Consider the following 21210-nt stretch of genomic DNA (forward strand, 5'->3'; position numbering starts at 1 on the left):
GAGGCTAGGTGTTCAGCCCCGTCATATGGACCTACAGGGAGAGGTAAAAAGGCCAGTTAAAGATGAATAGCAAAGAGAGAGGGGTGGACTAGCTAAAGCAAAGCGGTGGGTAAACAAAAGTTGTTTTAGTTGTATGATAAGATACTAACATTTAAGCAGTTGTGCACGGAGGATCCTTTTAAAAATAATAGTAAATGCATTTCTGTAGAGCAAGCACTTTGACATAAACAATCAGCTTAACAGTATCTCTCTCTCACACACACACACATACATGGTTGAAAAATGTTTGAAAGTATATGACTCATGGGGATGAGTATATCAATATACATGTGCTGTCCATGGTCCTTCATCTTACATGGAACAAAGCAGTAAATGGAAAGCATAATAGTCATTCCACAACTACTTACAGTGCGAACAGCAATATTGCCAAATAGTTCTGTTTTTCCTACATCAGGCCAGTACTTCTCACACTTTTGCTGAAAAAAAAAAAACCAACAAAGTATACATATATAACAAGAATGCATGATCCATAAAGAGAATGATGACTATCAACAGGTACAGTTGTTACTTCAGAACCAAAAATAAAAAAAATTTTGGCCTTATTAAAGAGCAAAAAGAGACTAAAATAAAAATGTTGTAAAACTGAAACGAATAATTTTGCATAAAGCTTAGGGTGTTTCTTCCTAAACATCATCTAGTACCTATTGAAAGTGTAGCTTACTATGAATGTCCACAGGGAAATAGAATCAATCAACCAAACAATTGGTACTTGCAGAGTTTATATTACATATGATATTACAATGTATAAGAAAAATTACCTTCTATTTTTATAACATTCTTAGTAACAAAAAACATTAGGAAGCAAAATTATAAAATGGTAGGTAATATATAAGAAAAAGATGTGTTATGCAATAAAGCTACCAACAAACCTGAAGCTAATATAAACTTGCAAACTACTTTAAAAAACTTTAAATCTTATAGTAAAACATATCTCCTTTCAAAATGAATAAAATAGCTGCCCATGGAACAAATGTAAATGGCATGTCCAAAAACAGCACGGTAAGCAGGGTTCTAAGATGAGATTTCTAATTGTCCTAATTGTCACACTAAAATTTCCCCTAAACCATGGACAAACAGGTGGTGGTTCACCTCGTACGAGGTGTCCTTACATGGCATAGGTGTGTCCTAACTTTAATCTAGTAAGGACCATCTCCTCCCGCCTCACAGGATGGCACGAAGGTAGGCGGTCAGAAAGATGAGATTTCTAATTGTTTGTGTTTAATGCCATGCCAAAAACTAGGAGGGGGGTGGAGATTGGTGTTTTACACCGTGCAAGCAACTGAGGCTATATTACGGCAAGGCAGCCAGCCCTGTAAACAGATGCCACGTGCAGAGAAAGAACAGCGTGCCCGAGACGAGAAATGAACTCTGGGCAGCCAACCTTCACTGTATTGGTGACAGGCGCTAACCATTGCGCCACCGGACCGTTCGCCAACAACTAGGGCTATGTCACGGCAACAAAAAGTAATCTTAGCATAACAACAAAAGGTAATCTTAACAAATTTATGGAAGAAACCTCCGGAGTGATATAACATAACATTCTTAAAAAGTCAACGCAAGAAGTAAACAATATCTAAAAGATTGGGTCAAGCGTAAAAAAAGTGGTGAAACCCAAGATGGCTTTGTTTGTTTATTTGTGTTTTATGCCGTGTCAGCAACTAGGGCTATATCACGGCAACAAAAGGTAATCTTATCATAACAGGTTTATGGGGAAAAAACCTCCTGTGTGATATAATCATAACATTCTTTAAAAAGACAATGCAAGAAATAAACAATATGTGAAAGAGTGGGTCAAGTGTAATAAGGAGTGGTGAAACCCAAAAAGGCCACCAACAAACCAAAAATCTAGAGAAAACAATTACCAGAATATAAAATTTCTTAAATTTGATGATAAAGTCCTATCCTCCTTAAAAATGTAAAGACTGCTGCCAATGGGACAGACCTGAACAAAGAAAACAAAGAATTTTCTGTAAAAAAAAATTGCCAACAGATAGTCTGGAGCTCAGGACAAATGACCATAATATGTATCACACTAAAATTTCCCCTAAACCATGGACAAACAGGTGGTGGTTCACCTCGTACGAGGTGTCCTTACATGGCATAGGTGTGTCCTAACTTTAATCTAGTAAGGACCATCTCCTCCCGCCTCACAGGATGGCACGAAGGTAGGTGGTCGGAAAGACAGGGAAGAGTGGCATAGAATTTCTTTTGGCCCAGAGTGTCCCAGTGGTGTTGCCATAGAGACTGAATGTAGGCTGAGAAAAAAACTTTACAGTCTGGTCTTTGTTTCGCTGAAAGAGTGCTGCATGAATTTTATGAAACTAGAACACAAGAGGGTGGTCAAAACCATTGGGAAAGAGAGCTTGGATGGCAGAAAGAGAGTCTGAAATAATCAAAAAGTTGTGCTCCAAAAAGCAGAGAACATGCTGCAAGGCTAGCAAGACAGCTTGAAATTCTGCAATGGAAATTGAACAGCCATCAGCCAGACGGACAGAAGGTGCCCTTTGCAGTTGGCAGGACGGAACTGCTGCTGCAGCTACCGTGCCCCTACTTGGGACTTTGGAGCCATCTGTAAAGATGGAACAGAATCCAGGTAGTCAGATAGGAGTTCATGAAAACGTTGGAGAAAGATAAGGCCAACAGTGACACAAACTGTAAGATCAAGATGAATCTCTGGAACAGGAAGGGTCCAAGGAGGGATTGGTAGTAGATGGAGAGGCCTACCTGTTGAATATCTACTCCAGTAGCTAGTAGGTGAGGTGCTACACGTAGTGATAATGGCTTTTGTTACTTGGTACGAATGGCATAAAGGGCAGCAAGTTGTGGTCCAAAAACAGCATGGTATGCAGGGTTTCCAAGATGAGCTTTTAAATGATAGACATAGGATAGTATGAGTTTCAGACAACGGAGAGAAAGTGGAGGCTCACCAGCTTCTGCATACAAACTTTGTACAGGAGTGGTGCGGAAGGCACCTAAACAGATGCGGAGCCCTTGATGATGGATAGGATTGAGAATTTTGAGGTAGGACTCTTGAGCAGAGCATAGAGGATGGATCCAAACTCTAGCTTGGAGCGGACCAGGGCACGATACAGATGAAGCAGGACCGTGCAGTCCGCTCCCCAGCTGACATGGCCAACTACTCTAAAAATGTCCAAGGCTTCCTGACAAGAAAGGCGTAGAGATTTGATATGAGAAAAAACAGTTTACGGTCAAAGATGAATTTTACTTTCTGGTCCACTTTGAGTACCGTGCAATTAACAGAAATAGATGGGTTTGGAAACACACCTCTCAGTTTGCAAAAGTGGATGCATACTGACTTCATAGAAAAAAATTTGAACCCATTTTCATCATCCATCTTTGTACAGCGTTTACACAGAGTTGTACCCAGCTTTCGGGGCATGGTTGGGATCAAAATTTAATGTGTTTATAAAGCAAGAATTTTAATATGCCATTCCTTACAACTATGAACACTTTAGTTAACTTACCTTGCCACATTCTATTAGACGACAGGCCATGAAAATTACTTCTGTCTTATGCTCCCACAGCATGCGCCAGAAATCATTCACAGTGTTAAGCATAGGGCCTTGTGCAGCTATGTAGCCATTTTCACCATCAACACCCTGCAAAAAACAGTTCAGTTTACTAGTTTCTAATGTGAAAAAATAGATTCTATGAACTTATTGATTTGTGAGCAAATTTCTAACAGAAAGGAGTAGAAACACTATAAAAGGATAAGTATCTTTGCATGCCTTGAGCAAGAGTTACACTGCAGGTCAAACCAACTGTGCACAGCCTTTCCCTAGGGAACAGGAACAGTCTTGTCTCCCTTGTTAATATATGTTCCAAGATCACTGAAATCAGGCAGAGGGACTTGGGAGCCTTTTGTCATCAGCAAAACCTTAGGAATGCTTTCCCCATCCTCTCTATTTTGATCATGTATTGGCATGCAAGTTTCCACTATTGTGGTCTGGCTGTAGGTACACAATGCCTGTATACAGAACAAATCATCACTGCAACTTGTTCATTCCACATGTCATTACTTGATCAACTCTATTGGCCATGATCCTGAGGTGATCTAAGGTCACCAACTGTATCTTCTGTTGCTAGGAATACGTGTGTGTGTTGATAGTGTGTGTGTGTGAGAGAGAAATGGGTCGTTTTCATGTGACGTCATCAGTTTTTGCGCGCTGCTTCAGCGGCCATTTTGTTTGCCCTACTAAAGCAGTGCATGGTTACAGAAACTTGCTAGCAACTGATCGGTTATCATGGTCGTCTGCAGTATAAAAGGATGCGGAAACAAGCCCTGCAGTAAATGAAATGTTCCTCTAGATCAGGGGTGGGCAATTAATTTTCCCAAGGGGCCGCATGAGAAATTGGGATGGTTTTAGAGGGCCGGACTAATATAGTTAACTAAGTTTTACCCAATACTGTATATATAGTATATATACTGGCAGACGGGCCAGCGGGCAGGCCGGTCAGAGACAGGAGGCGGGTCGGCCTTTGCTCAGGTCTGCTCTAGATGTATCTTTTCATAGGATACCCAAAATTATTTTTAACCAAGGTGACGAAACAAGAATACTTACAGAAGAACGACATCGTCTGTGGAAGGTAGCCGTTTACTGATCGAAAGGATATTACAACAGAAGAGAAGTGGAACAAAATACTTATCTGTTCGAAACACTTTGTTGGCGGTAAGAAACCAGATGTTTTCGAATTTGCTAAAGTATTTAACGTTGTTCTGCATGTTGTACACACTGTGATAAATATTTTCTTCATTGTAGGTTGGTGACAGTTAACATGACTTGAGTGAACATCGAAACAAGACTTGCATTATGCATGACCATGACTAATAAACTATAGCTATATATAGAGAGGATAAAAAATGTTATTTCTATTTCATTATTTTTCTTTTTAGACGTGTATTTGGTTTATTTTGTTTCAGTGCTGATTATTATTATTTTTTTGTAGTCAATGTCACAAAGATGTAATTCATGGGTTGTTTTATTCTTGTGTCTAGAAAAGCCAGCCTATGTGAATTTCCGGAACAGCCCTTCCTGGCTTCCCACTCTACACTTGGGACATGAGCGATCAAGTACTTGTTCAGAAGCTGAGACTTCGAAAAACAGGTATTTGAGGCTTGTGTCTCGCAAAAGAGGTAATGCATCTGTCCCTACTCTACATACTGCAAGCAAGAAGTGAAAATCGATCAGCAGTGAGACAAGCCAGGAAGAAAAATTGTGTGAATGTGATTTTGGTTGCTCAAGTGCTTGCGAAGAAAGTTTACATGGTGGCATAGAAGATTCACGTTCAAATGTTCAGAACACTCAAACAGATTTGACTGGACTAAATATAGATGCAATCATGCAGGACTCTGAGACCAGACTTCTTGATTCAGTTAAAAACAGACATTGTTCTATTTATGAAAGACAGGTGTATGTTGAAAATGAAGCTAAAGTTCCATTCTACACAGGACATTGGCAGTAATGGACCTTATTTTCAGAACGGTAGAGCCATACATGTCTAATCAAATACAGTCACTGTCCAAAGAGCAAGAGTTTTTGCTGTGTTTAATTAAGATCAGGCTGAACTACCAATTCCAGGATATAGGATATCAGGTGAAAGTATCCGTGTCAACTGTGCAAAGGAGTTTTCATAGAACTCTTGATGTACTTGTGGCATGGTTGTCTTTTTTGTTGCACTGGCCTTCAAGAGAAGCTCTGAAACTATGCCAATGTGCTTTAGAGAAAACTTTAAAGATAAAGTTGCTGTTATTGTTGACTGTTTTGAACTTGAAGCACAGAAACCCTCAGGCCAAACCAATAAGATCCAAATTTATTCCAACTATAAAAAATATAATTCTGCCAAATATCTGATTGGGATCACACCACAAGGGTCAATCAGCTACATTTCAGATGCATTTGGTGGCAGGGCTTCAGACAAACACATAATTGAAAATACTTCTCTGTTGTCCAACTTGTTACCAGGTGATGTAATTATGTTTTTTGGGGGTTTTTTTTGTTTTTTTTTTCCCATATACATATATTTTGGAAACAGGGCACAGCTCTCATCTAAATTGCCCGTTGGGATTAATAAAGTCGGTTGTTATTGTTATTGTTATTATTGCAATCTGTATATGTTTACATTACCAGAGAAGTTATTCTCAGATATAAAATGCACAATTACCTTACTGCACTTCTTTTTCTTTCGCACTTTATTTATAATAGCATGATGATATCCAACTGATCAGATAAGTTACTTGGTAAGTTGATGTGAAACAGTGTCAATATAGAATTTGTTGCTTGCTGGAGATATCATGCTTTGTATGTTGTTGATCAAAATATTTGCTGTTGACAGAATATTGTTAATATTTTTTGCTTATTAGCAGGATACTCAAACATGTATAATTGAATCAAATGTTATTGTCATTTGAATGCAAATGCCGTTTGCTTGCTCAGAAGCTAATTCAGATCAATATTGATGCCAGAGCTTCTTTGTGGATTTTAGATTACCTAACCAATAGTTCTTCTTAAGATAAGATAAGATAAGATAAGATAAGATAATACTTTATTAATCCCTAGAGGGCAATTTAGTTGCAGCTCGATTATATATATTAAACCCACAGGCAGTCGTGTTGCAGTCAATCATACCAGCTCGATTAAAGTCATACATGATCGCATGCACATCACATTCATAATCCATTCAAAAGTCTGACGGCTGAAGCAACAAAAGACAGCTGCAGTCGGTTTGTCCTGCAGGCAGGCATACTATATCGGCGACCTGATGGGAGCTGGACAAGTTCACCCGACAGAGCATGCCTGTCATCACGAAGGATGGCAGACACTTTCAGAAGAGTCCTCTTGTTATACAGATCCTGAAGAGAACTCTGGGTGGATCCAATGACTTTGGAGCAGGTGAATACCACCCGATGTAGGCTGCTCTTGTCCTTCACCGATAAACTATTATAGAAACAGATGAACGAGAAGGACAGCACGCTCTCAATATGTGATCTGTAGAAAAGCTGAAGAAATTGGGGGGAGACAGAGAAGGACCTCAGCTTCCGTAGGAGGAAGAGGCGTTGTTGAGCCTTCTTCACGACAGATTGAGTGTTGACATCCCAGCAAAGTCGCCTATCGAAGATGGTGCCCAGGTATTTAAAAGCAGAAACAATTTCCACCTCCTTGTCATGGATGACACAGACGGGACACGGTGGAGAATTCCGACGGAAATCAAAGACAATCTCCTTCGTCTTACTCACATTAAGTTCTAGAAAGTTGTCATCGCACCAAACAATGAATTCATCCAAAGCATCACCGTGAGTGTGCACCGGCCCGCTAAGGAGAGACAGCAGTGCAGTGTCATCAGAGAATTTGACAAGATAGTGACCCTCATGACTACTGCGACAACTGTTGGTATACAGGATAAACAGAAGCGGGGATAGAACACATCCCTGAGGTGAGCCGGTGCATGTGGTGGTTAAGTCGGAAAAAGTGCCATTGACAAGAACTCGTTGCTGCCTGTCGACCAAAAAGTGAATTATCCATGACACCAGCTGATGATCAAGGGAAAACTCGTCGAGGAGTCTTCGAGCTAGGATATGTGGCTGGATAGTGTTAAAGGCCGAAGAGAAATCAGCGAATAATAGCCGAGCATGGGCTTGAGGATTCTCCAGGTGTTTGATTAAAGTGTGGAGGATGAACAGTTTAGCATCATCAACACCTCGCTTGGACTGGTATGCAAATTGCAAGGGATCAAGACGATTATTAACGGCATTAAGAATCAATGATTTGATGATTGTCTCAAATACTTTCATGACCAACGATGTTAAGGCCACCGGTCTAAAGTCATTGAGATGCCGAGCTGAAACTATCTTTGGAACTGGAACAATGGTAGATAATTTCCAAGCAGCTGGGATGGAGAGTGAATCCATATCAGTAATGTTATTTAGATTGGGATTTTGATATGTTCCTTCTTAGCCTGTAATGATTTTTTATCTAAAATTATGTTCTGTCAGCAGACACAAAAGTTTTCTGAAAAGGATTAATAAATATGCATTTGAATGTGCAAAAGTTTATAAAACAAAAAATTATTTACAACACCTTGATATTGTCTCTATGTCCAACATACATAATTTTATGTGTCACTATGTACTGTTAGTATTTAATATTAGACATATACATCTATTGCAACATTTGTCTCTTCAATTATCATGTAGTATGAAGTCTGTAGAAAATATAAACTTCATCATTTCCTGCAGTGGTGACACAGCCATGTTTTTTTTGGTACATGTTGTATGGACAGTTTTCACTGATGCAGTGAATCATGGGTAGCCCATCATCAGTTCCCACACACACACAGAACTTCTTTTGGGCAGATAATGTTGGCAAGTTAAATGTCGCCAAAGACTTTCTCATAGTTGAGAAATAGTGTGCCAGGATCTCGGGCATGACACATTCCTTGTGAAATATTGCAGCCTGCAGAGATTTTTCCTCCCAGAATTCCTGATCAGGAAAAATTCTTATGTTGAGGAGCAGTAGGTGCGGTGACCAGGCAACAAAGTCACAATAGCTTTGTTTGGCAATGTGCATCTGGCACTGCACTTGAAAATAGTACGTATGTTTCTCCTGGAGTCCTACTGGCTGCTGATTGTTGTCCAGTTGCAAAAAGTCTAGGTCTTGGTGTGTAGCATCTATCGATTTCAGTCTGGCAGGGCACTTAATTTCTACACATCCAGCACCACAGCACTCGCATGATATCATGGCATCTGGTGAGGCCCCAAAAAACAGGATACTCAGGGTTCATGTGGAGTCCTGACTCAATCATAATAAAACAGCGATGATCCCCTTGCATTTTGCTGAGGTATTCTTGCTTGGCCTTGTCTTCATGCTCAATCCCCCATTTTAGAGCTGTAGGCACTTGCATACTCGAAAGACATTTAGCTGGAAGAACCATTGCCAAGACAGTGAGTTTGAATAGTGTGTAACAGATACAGGGATTTGTGTGATTGTGTTAGGGGGGATTAGTGTTTTATGCTGTGCAAGCAGCTGAGGCTATATTACGGCAAGGCAGCCAGCCCTGTAAACAGATGCCACGTGCAGATAAAGAACAGCGTGCCGAGATGAGAAATGAACTCAGGGCAGCCAACCTTCACTGCATTGGTGACAGGCGCTAACCGTTGCGCCACCGGACTGCTGCGATTGTGTTAGAGGGGGGGGGGGCATTGGTGTTTTACGCCGTGTCAGCAACTAAGGCTATATTACGGCAAGCAGCCAGCCCTGTAAACAGATGCCACGTGCAGAGAAAGAACAGCGTGCCCGAGACGGGAAATGAACTCTGGGCAGTCAACCTTCACTGTATTGGGATTGTGTTAGAGGAGACATTGCCAAGACAGTGAGTTTTAATAGTGTGCAAGGAGTTCAGTGCACTTGGTAGATGTGTTAGACGAAAGGAAGAGCCGTTGTGATAGTGACTGTGTTTTCATAGGGTTTTTTTTTAATTTTTTTTTTTTTATTGATAAACGTAGGCAGACTTGTACAGGCAAAATCATTTTGTTGTTTTTTTCAGAGAAAAAACGCGCAAGTGTCTGACTCTGCTGGTGTGCTTGAGAGAGTGAGAACGAGAGATGCTAGCAGTGTCGTGACACATGGCCACAAGCCGATATAGAGTCACTGAAGAAAGCGAAGCATTAGGGATACAAGATGGCGGACAGTGCCTCGTTGCTAACGTGTGTATCACGTGAGTGAAAACGACCCATTAATTCAAAATGTATATGAATGTACTTATATCTCTATATTACTAGCATGAGCACTACGTGGAATAGGACCGCAACTACACCCTGCCATCGGATCCAGTTCTGGGCGTCACTTTCCAGTTGGGACCATTTCATGCCAGCTGCCTCCACCTCTCTGTGGACTGATCTTCTCCATGCCTGTCTGGGTCTCCCAACCCTGCGCTTCCCCTGTGGGTTCCAACCCAGAGCTTGTCTTGTTAAATTGTTGGCCGGCTTTCGCAAGGTATGTCCAATCCAGCCCCACTTCCGCTTCTTGATGTCCTTATTGGAGACCTCCTCAGGTCATCTGATGTTGAGGATGTGGCGCAGATACATCTGTTGACGAATGTCTGAATCTTGTTGGTGATGGTGTTTGTCACACGCCATGTCTCAGATCCATATAGAAGGACTGACTTTACATTTGTGTTAAAGATGCGAATCTTGGTGTGTAGAGATAAAGCCTTGGAGTTCCCAGATAGGTGGCTTGGAATTGCCCTTATGGATTAATAAACTTGTGTTGTATTCACAACACTTTCAATGGCCACAATATGCCCTTGACACACTAGCCAGGTAGTGGATAGGAGAATAACCTCCAGATACGGAGGTTATCTGTAAAATAAGCCTGGCTCTTCCTGAATAAAAAAGCACTTGTAGGCCAACTGGCCATGTTCCTACCAGGATGGGAAAGGATTGCAGTATGATATACTCTATGTGTCCAATCACAAGTCCACCATGTCATAAAGAGCCACGTTATAGGCTATGTCCTTGGAGTAGGATCCTTGCAAGCAATTTCCCCTGTGCTCACAAGGCAAGACAGATAGGCAAATCATGCTGAAAGTAATACAGAACCACATCAGTACCACCACGAGGATCTGCTAGCAGAAGAACAGGCTAGATTCAGACCAGGCAGAAGCATACTTGAGCAGATCTTTACAGAGAAGCATCAGTGGGACCTCTATCACAACTTCATAGACTTTCAAATGGCTTTTGACAGAGTCTGTCACAAGGGGCTATAGCATATGATGCAAAAATTCAATGTTGAAGTCATCGAAGGGGTGTACATCAAGGGTGACCCCTATCACAAGTGCTGTTAAATATCTTCTTGAAAAACATCATGTGTGAAACCCTTCATGAACATCACACTTCTATTTCCATTGGTGGAAGGTTCCTCTACAGCCTACACTTTGCAGACAGACGACTTATACCTGTTAGCAGGTACCCACAAAGAATTGTAAGATCTTACCCGCAAACTGACATGAAAGTTTGAACACATTTGCTTGTGTTTTTTGCAACTTACCCAGAGACTGGCAAACAGCACTGGTGGCTTGGTCTGCTGGAACATGGGATACATGGGATGCTGGGATCACCGCGCATTGAGTGTATCTTTGTGATGCAGATACTAGCGCGCTACAAAACTACATCATCATCATCATCATACCAGTGTGCCCAGGGACCAAAATAAAAACAATTTTCTTGTTGCAACGAAGGATGTTATCCTGGTTAGTATGGTTTAACTGAGCAACTGAGGTCATATCACGGTGAGTGAAAGCGATGTTAAATTAAATGGTTATAAAGCAAGAACCCCCATGATAATATCCTTAACAGAACTGCTAAAATAAGGAACAATACTAATATTCTTGAGTGGGGAGGACATAAAAAGGGGATGTTCTGGATTAAAAAAGCCACCAATAAAACCAGAATCCAAAAACCAAAACTTAACACGATATTTAACAATCTGAAATCTTATAATATAATCCAATTCTTTTTAAAAACAAAAAATAGCTTTTCTGACTAAGAAAAAAACAAAAAGCCTTCATCAAAAATTGATGTTGAATACTCTGAAGCCCAGGATTGTTAAAACTATTACACTATTGTATAAATTCTCCAATACCAAGGACAACTTGGTGGGGGTTCACCTCATAAAAGGTGTGCAACTGGATGGCATATGTGTGTCCTAACCTTAGTCTAGTAAGAACTACCTCCTCCTGTTGCACAAGATGGCAAGGAGGCAGGCAGTCAGAAAAAAAGGGTTAGTGTAGTTTAACGGTGTGCCAGAGAACTTAGACCATTTTATGGCGAGAGAAAGTAATGTTAAATTATGGTTATAAACCAAGAAACCCCATGGTAACATCCTTAACAGAACTGCAAAAATAAGGAACAACATACACCTGTGTGGTCATGGGTGTATGTCCTCATCATGAATGATAAGATTGCCGATCACTGTCATCATCACTAACACCATAACCCAGCGGTTCTCAACCTTTTACTTGTGACACCCCCCTGACGAACAAAGGTATGTCCACGCGTCCCCCTTAGCCAGTAATGTAAGCTAATTTAACTAGAGTCATAAGAGTCATAAGTAGTTTATTCAATGGGCCATTGCCCTTTTTGAAGGGGGAGTAACATCAAAATGATACAATATTTCATACATCAGTACATGGTTACGAAAAGAAGGAAAATACATTCATAATTGCTTATTTGCCTTCAATTGTAGATTTTCTAAACTGGAAGGCATGGAGGAGAAACAATGCCAGATTTTTAACAACTTTTTCATTTGATGAGGCTAGTAGCAAACTCATTTTAAATTTATTTGGACTAGTATACCATTTTTTATGTAAGCATCTTATTCTAAAATGATGTAGGGCTTCGCAACTCAAAACAAAATGAACTTCATCTTCCTCACTTAATTTACATAATGGACATAAAAGGTCAAGTGAATTATATCTTCTATATCTAAAATAATGAACAGCAATATTAGATACACCCATCCGAAATTTAGCAAGAATTGTCAACAAATAATAATCAAGGTCTAATTGTAAATATTTCTTGACAGCTCCTGAAATCCCATAAGTAGCATAAAAGGAAAATCTCTCACTACTAGTGATGTGTTCCTCCCACTCTTGCCATCTACACAAAACTTGTCGTTCTTTAAATTTATTTATAAACATTCTTTCACATTGTACCCCTTGATTTAACCACACAAAACCAAACCCAATGAAAATAACTTTCTTTTAATATTAGATACCCAGTTAGATTTACCTTTTGTATCTAAATCAAATAACATTTTGTAGATTTTACGGGCAGTCTTTCATCGTTCATTCTATTTTCAGCCAATATCGAACACATTTATTAACTGAGTTTATTGTAATTGGGTGTCTATGCAGTTCACCATACACTAAATCATTTGGGGTTCGGCCATCTAGCCTAGGAAGAGTTTTAAGGCAAAAGGTGGACTTCTTCACAATAATGAGATGCCTTGTCTAATCCCCATAGTTCTGCACCATACTGCAAGATAGGTTGAACCTTGGGCGTCAAAAAGTTTCAATAATACATCTACACTTGTGTTATTATATGATCTAAGAGTTTTCATTATTAAAAGTAAGCCCTTTTTTCCTCTGTTTGCCAAATCTTGACATGCAGCCGAGAAGCTAAGCTTAGTAGTGAACAACAATCCAAGATATTTGTATACATTAACAACAGGCATTACAGTGCTGTTATAAGTCCAACGTTCTCTAGTTCCTAAAACCCTCCTTTGCGAAAGACTACAATATTACTTTTATCTAGATTCACATTTAGGTCCAAGGTAGATGCAGCTATACTTAAGTTATTTAACTGGTTTTGCAGCCCAATCACTGTTTCAGCTATCAAGACAACATCATCTGCAAATAGTAATATAAACAGTTCTAAGTAATCTAGAGATAAAGAGGCTCCATGCTTTCCGTTCTGGATTATCATTGCCATTTCATTGATAAAGAGAGAGAATAATACAGGACTACACACATCCCCTTGCTTTACCCCCTTTGTACAGTTTATGTAGTCAGTTAGCTGTGCTCCACAGCTGATTCTTACTTTTACATTATTATACATGGTTTTAATAGATTTAAACAGCTTACTTGGGATCCCGTTTTTTAACAAAACGTGCCATAGTAAATGTCTGTTAACTGAGTTGAACGGTTTTTCAAAGTCAATAAATGCTACGTATAACTTACGATTGAGAGCAAACTGTTTTTGAATCAAACCCAATAGAGTAAACATATGATCCACAGTTGAGTATCCCTTCCTAAAACTGCTTGGTATTCCCCACAACCTGTTTTTCATCATCCACTCATGTAGCCTGCTGTTAATTATGAAACCATACACTTTGCTAGCTACATCACAAATGGAAATACCCCTATAGTTGTTAGGGTTACTCCTATCTCCTTTTTTAAATAAAGTTATCATTATTGACTCTGTCCATTTTTCTGGAAAAACACCCTTGTTAAATAATTCGTTGAAAAATTTATGGAAAAAATCAACTACAATAGAGCATGAATGTTTTAAGAGTTCACCAATTATCATATCTGGGCCGGCAGCTTTATTATTCTTAATTCTTCGTAGAGCATGCAATACTTCTTCTTTTGAAATTGGTCGGTCAAAAATGTTGTCGTTAACTTCTGGTGTATCATTATTAGAGCAGCCAATGTCTTTCTCAAGTAGTTTTTTGAAGTGTTGATACCAGGTATCAAGGGAAATCTTGTTGTAATTACTACGCTTTGCAGACATATTATGTAGTGTGTTCCAAAACATTTGTTGGTTTTTTATGGCAGACTTTAACTTTTGTATTATTGATTCATTAAATAACTTCTTTTTTCTTTTCAGTAAGTTCTTATATTCTCTTCTTCTTTTACAATATGTATGTCTGTCATCCTCATGAAGTGTTTTTCTAAATGTTTTAAGGGCTTTCCATACTGTCTTTCTTTTTTACATTCATGATCAAACCAATTGTCTGTTTCTTCTTTTTTACAAATATTGATACATTTCTCCATACACTTAGCATTTTCCTTAATACAGCCATTAAATAGGTCTAGAGCCCCATTTATGTCTGTCTATCAATTGGATTGCCTGATTTAAACTATATATAGTCTCTTCTTTATTCATATTAGTTATAAATTTAGAGGCATTATTATTATCCCAGGCAAAGAATGTTTTAGTGTATGCTTCTTTTTTGTTACTTCACATGACTTCCCTGTCAGTTCCCTATCTGTCATATTTAAACTGCAAATTTACAGGCATATGATCAGAATCAAATCTCTGTTTAACAAACAGTGAGATAGCTTCATTATGAGTGTAAAATAGTTCTTTTGACATTAAAAAGTAATCATTAACACTATGTCCTGAATCAGCAATGTAGGTGTAGCAACCATCACGGTCGCCATGACATACACCATTCAAAATATAAAGCTCAAAAGAGGCACATAGATTAAGTAAAAGCTTCCCATACTGATTGACCACTGGGTCATGTGAAAGTCTATCTGACTTGACAGAATGGCTATCAGGTACAAGTAACTCTGTGACAAAGTCAGCATCAGTAGAATCATTATTGTTCAAGCACCCAGTCCGACCATTCAAATCTCCAGCTATAATGACATACATATCCCCATTTTTTTTGCATACACTCCACCAGGCATTCTTCGATAATGGAAAAACCATTGATAATACCAAAGTATGGGTAAAAGGGAGAGCCTTCAGGTGGTACATATGCACATATATAGATAATATCTTTATCAAGATTAAATAAGATTTTGTTAATTCGAAAAACAATCAAATTATGAAAATTTGTGTCTATTTTTGTAATATATGGTATCAGGTTATTGTTAATTAGACATAACAGACCTCCCGAACGACGACCTTGGTTATTAAATTTAATAGCCGGTTTGTAGAAACAGTGATAATTTGAGAATATTGTAGAAGTAAAGTTTTCCATAAATGTTTCTACAAGGCAAATAAGGTCAAATGCCATTATGAAGGATAGGAAATCGTTGTTCGTTAGTTTACCTTGCAGTCCACATACATTCCAATGTAGAAAGGAAAGTTTATTGTGTATGCCAGCACTTGAATCATCACCACTGCTTCCATTTCCACAATCAAGGGATGTAACTCTCTTTTGCTTTTGTCTATCTTCGTTGGGGTTAATGTCCTTAGACTTATAAACACTCTCCCACGACCAACGAGCAACTTTACCAGTTGAAGCGGAATGATTTGCAGGGCGGCCAGAATCCTATCTTTGTTCAGTAAGGGCACCGTCTGTATCAGCATAGAATTTCTTCCCATCAATATATAGGTGATCAAAAACCATTTTCACCCTCTTTCCTTCACTTCTAGCTTTCTTCATGTGTGGGATCAGTAGTTTCCTCATTTCACGCACCCGCGATGATAAGTCTTCTCCAATAAAAATTTTTGATCCTTTTAATTTGTACTTAGCTTTCATGACCTTTACTCTGTCTTTGTAAAATGTAAATCTGGCGATGATGGGTGCGTCGTTCCTGTTGTTCAGTCTATGTACCCGATCAAACTCTATTGTGTCTGGAATTTCAAGTTCGTGTTTCAAAATAGAACTCACGCTGGCTTCACAGTCGTCTGTCGTTTCGTTGGCTTTCTTAGGAAAGCCGAAGAACAAAAGATTATTTCTCTTTGTTCTACTTTCTAAATCGTCAATCTTCCTGTCGCCTCGTTTAGCTTTTTCTGTAGACAATCGGTTTCTGCTTTGAGTTGTTGGAGCTCGCGCTGAATCACAAGATTTTCCTGCCGCAGTTCTTTCATTTGCGCTTCGAGGGTCGAGCTTGAGTCTTTTAGCTTTTTGACATCATCCTTGACTTCATCGAATTTTGCGTTCATATTCACCAGCATTGACATAACATCCGACAAGGTCGGCTCTGCACTGTGCTGAGTCTCGGTGTGTACTGCACCACTATCTGCCCTGTCTGCACTTGCACTTCTTGCGCTGACAGTAGCTAGTCTTGTTTGTCTATTGTCTTTACCAGTGGGACCAGGGTTTGGCTCCACATCTCCACATAACATTAATAAAAACGAGAGCAACAGACCGATCACCGCAGCGTCTGTTCGGGACTTCAACGTAAGCATGGCGACCCGCACAGTTTTAGTTTTACTCTCTTCAGCATAAAGCTGACGAATATTGGTGTAAAAGATCCACAAACTCTTCGAAAAACAAGATTGTCTGAAGGCATACTTGTAGCACACTTTACTCACTATGAATCTGGTCAAATTGCAATACTACAAGTAGAAATAACTGTCGAAGAAAGAGAGCACTCAAAAACACGTCTTGCCGCCTCCGTGAACCGTGTTCACCCCCGCTAATTTAACTAATACCGGTATAAGAAACTTTTAAAAAAAAATTAATACCTTCACACCCCTCTTGTAAGCACTTTGTTTGAGAACCGCGGCCATAACCCTTGAATTCTAGTACTTTTGAAACTTTCTACAAATACATCATTGACACAGCTCTTTGACTCAAGTGTGCTGCTAAAGCAACAATCATCACATTATCTGGAGTCAATTAGGCATAAATCAAAATCTCACTGGCTTGATAGAGGTGATAGTAGGGGAAAAACCCCAGTAAGACACTGGTTTGGCTATATGGTATTCAGTTGTGTGTTACTACACTATTCTTTTTTTTTTTTTTTAACTTAAGTTATATTTTGCAAGAAAAGCTTACCTTTATAAATGTAGCATTGATGTAGCTGGATCCTGCCTCGCCTTCAATAGTGGACAGCACAACTCTTCTGTCATCCCCTTATTGATAATGAGGTGAGAAGATAAAATAAAATATTTAATTAGCAGATGGAATTTTCTGTTTCTGGTAATTATTTTAATCACCTGCCACACTTGAGTCCATTGAAAATAGCTCTGTGAAAGGCAGTGCTACAAATTAAGATTCATTAAAACATAAAGTACAGGGCTTCTGCTAAGGCTAAATTCTTTGGGGTCCCAGGGACCCCTTCTTCAGATTTTTAAGGGGTCCCTGTTCTTCGCCCAAATTTGAAGGGGACCCCATTGACGAAAATTGAAGGGGTCCTCTGAACTTTTAATGCGTACTGTACGCAATTTTTTGCGTAAGCAGAAGCCCTGAAGTAGCATAATTCCTTGCAACAAAATTGCTGAACCTAAGCAATGACTTAAGAGGACAATGAAGCAAAATATGCAAAAGTAAAATTTGAATATGTTAAGGAGGAATTAAAAAATAACTAAACAAGAAAATGTTTCGTTTATGACATGCCATCAACTAAGGGTATATCACAGTAACAACACCAGTGATAGTACAAAATAATAAAAATGGATGAAGAACAATATAAAATGGCAAATGACATGTTAGAAATTAAAACAAGGAAAATCAGTTTAAGACAGCGGTTCTCAACCTTTTACTTGTGATGCCCCCACTGACGAACAAAGGTACGTCCGCGCGCCCCCCTTTAGCCACACAATGTAAGCTAATTTCACTAATACCGGTATGAGAAACTTTTTTAAAATGATCATCTTCGCGCCCCCCCTTGTAAGCACGTCGTGCCCCCCCAAGGGGAGCACGCCCCACTGTTTGAGAACCACAGAGTTAAGAGTTCCTGACTCCAGGAACGAACTGGTGGGGGTTTGGTTCATAAAAGATGGGAATGTGTAGCATAGATATGTCCCATCCTAAGGCTATGAAGCATGACTTCCCGCTGCACAGAACAGCCACATGTTGGGGCTGGTCAGAAAGAACAGGAAGGATGGCATGTGAACTCTGGCCTAGAGTGTGTCCCAGTGGGTTGACACAGACTGAACATAGGCTAGGATACACTAAGATACAAACGACTGCAATTGACCAGGAGACTGGAAAGCAGCCTTACCCAGGTACACTTGCATATTACTCAGGAAGTCAGAAGATAATGCCTTTGTTGAAGAGCTGCAGGAAAGAATTGGGAAAAAACAGACAAAATGCAAACTTGACAGAGGTGACATGATGATGATGATGATGATGTAGTTTTGTAGCGCGCTAGTATCCACATCACAAAGATGCGCTCAATGCGCGGTGATCCCAGCAGCCACCAAACTGCAGGTCAAATGAAAACTTCAAAAAAGTTTAAACAAGTGAGTCTTCAGATTTTTCTTGAAAGATCCAATACTATCAGACTCCTTGGTCGAGAGGGGAAGCGAGTTCCACAAAAGCGGGGCTACATTGGAGAAGGATCTGAAACCCGCAGTCTTCTTATTAGCATTCCCTGACTGAACACTCGGTCGTTCAAGTCTGAAGTGTGCTGCTGAACGAAGGTTCCGCTGGGGTTGGTAACAGCGAATGAGTTCTTGTAGATAGACAGGCGCAAGGTCGTGAAGACAGCCATAGGTTAAGGTTAACAATTTATGCTCAATTCGCTTCTCCACAGGAAGCCAATGTAGGTCACGAAGTACAGGAGTAATATGGTCAGTTGTTTTCTTTCCTGCAACTATCCTCGCAGCCGTATTCTGCACTCGCTGTAGCCTCGACAACTCGCTCTTTGAAATCCCCCAGAGGCAGCTGTTGGCATAGTCTAATGTAGAACCGATGAGGGACACAGCAACTGCATTTGCAGTCTTCTTATTAAGACTGGGTCGGAGTCGTCCAAGTGTGCGGATATGGAAATAACATGCCTTGACCACAGAACTGACATGATCAGACATAGTAAGAAGATTGTCAACATAGAGTCCAAGGTTCCGTACGGAGCTGGAGAGGGGGATTCTAGCTTGACCCACTTGGATGGAGTCTAGAGAGACATGACAGAAAGTTTTCAGTAAATAGTGGCAAACTGCCCCAGAATTTCAGGCATATAGGTCCAACAGAATACTTTTCTTCCAGGTAGTGTAGTACACCTTCTCCAAGCTGAAAATCACCAGAAATACATGCTCTTTGCATTCAACTTTCAAAATGGACCAGTGATCCAGTTGCTATAATGTCATCAATTGCAAGGCAGAAAAAAGACCCGAAGATTGAGTTGCCAGATGAGATGAGCATTCCCCATGTGTTCTAGTTCTGCACAGGTAATTAGGAACAGTGATAGTGCAATAGCAATTTAGATTTGAGGGATCTTTTCTAGGTCTTGGGATGGGCACTATGACTGCCTCTCTCCCCAGGGGAGGGAAACAACCAGGCAGCCAAAAAGAAATCAAAGGAGGAGGTTATCCACAATGGCAAACTCACTTAATCTTTCGTAATGAAGACCGGCATAAGACAAGGTTGCAGGCTATCACCAACCAAAAAAGGAGAGCTTGGAATGCAGAAAAGGAGTCTGAAATAATCAAAAAGTTGTGCTCCAGTGAACGTGCTGCAAGGCAAGCAAGATGGCATGAAGTTCCACAGAGAAATCAGAGCAGTCATTCGCAAGTCAGACTGTCCCAGTTGAGAGATACGCGACGTGCCCGCCCTTCTCCTGACCGGACCAAACGACTGGCCACACCAGCCCCGAGGCACCCTCTCCTGGCCCCTACACCTCAACCACCCTTGGAGTAAGCAACACATGACATTAAGATTATTATGAAGTCCTGAAAGCGACCCACAGCGAGTTCCCTGTTTGTTGCCTCTGTGACGATCTCCAGCTTTATGTGAGACTTCTCACAGTGCGCTGGTGCAGGAATCAACAGGTCATGTCCACTACATGACCATGGACATATGACAGTGTAGCGAGACTCAGTGACCTACCAAGAATCAATGACTCCTTGAGGTCTGCGCATGTTCTTAAGATCACAGCTCATGAAAGTCTTTACAGGTCATTTCCTATAAGACTTGATGTTAGGGGACTATAACGTTCTTTTTGTTCATTGCAAATCGCAAGTGAACTGTTGTCTCAACGTTCTCTTCGCAAATTGCAAGTGAATCGTCTGTAACATTGTCGTCTACAGCTAGTTGTTTCGTGCTTGCCTGTTTTCTTTTAACATTTTTGTACCTTAGTTCTGGTCTAGTCGAAATCGAAACTCGATCTCCACATCTTGATAATCAATTGAATATATAATTTTTAAATTTTGCTTACTTTTGTGCCTAGTTTTGTTGCATTGTTGTAGCTAACAATTCAGTTGTCACATTCCTTAGCTCTTAGTCAATTATTCAGGGAGCGCACATGTATATACATACATAGTTTTTGCTCTGCAAAGGGTCCACTTCTATAATTTTTAGTCTTTGCGCCATAATTGTTGTTACATTTTGCTACTTTTGTGCCTAAGTTTGCATTGTTGTAGTAGTTTTCTTGCTGTAAATTTAAGTGTCACATTTCTAAGGTGGTACTTTGCAATTTTGTGTTGCGGGCAACACATCTATTAGTAACTTATTATTGTAGCAGCTCTTAAGTGTTCGTTAAGCAATATTAAAAGATGGATGCCCAAAGCAACTAGGGCTATATCTGGCAACAAAGTAATTTTAACTTTAAAAGTTTAGGGACAAAACCTCCCAAGTCATATAACCATAACATTCTTTTAAAAGTCAACACAAGAAGAAAACAAAATGTAAAAGAGTGGATAAAGCGTAAAAAGGGGTGGTGAAGCCCAAAAAAGCCACCAACAAACCAAAAATCTAGAGAAAACAATTACCAGAATATAAAATTTCTTAA

The 21210-nt window shown here is 39.8% G+C and overlaps 1 protein-coding gene across 3 annotated transcripts in view; it reads right to left on the bottom strand.

Annotated features, from left to right (window-relative positions):
* LOC112571642 (tyrosine-protein phosphatase non-receptor type 12-like) overlaps positions 1 to 21210 on the bottom strand; it is an 88093-nt gene that overhangs the window by 46857 nt on the left and 20026 nt on the right. For 2 of the 3 annotated variants that reach the window (XM_025250791.1, XM_025250794.1), the window contains exons 3-5: positions 17319 to 17395; positions 3546 to 3680; positions 408 to 476 (exon numbers count right to left, since the gene is read on the bottom strand). In XM_025250791.1, coding sequence (XP_025106576.1) covers positions 408 to 476; positions 3546 to 3680; positions 17319 to 17395 — 281 coding nt within the window. Of the gene's footprint in view, positions 1 to 407; positions 477 to 3545; positions 3681 to 15640; positions 15794 to 17318; positions 17396 to 21210 lie in introns of those variants that run through there. The other variant, XM_025250792.1, reaches the window with a different exon arrangement.

This window comes from Pomacea canaliculata, linkage group LG9, assembly GCF_003073045.1.
Source record: "Pomacea canaliculata isolate SZHN2017 linkage group LG9, ASM307304v1, whole genome shotgun sequence".
Lineage (NCBI taxonomy): Eukaryota > Metazoa > Mollusca > Gastropoda > Architaenioglossa > Ampullariidae > Pomacea > Pomacea canaliculata.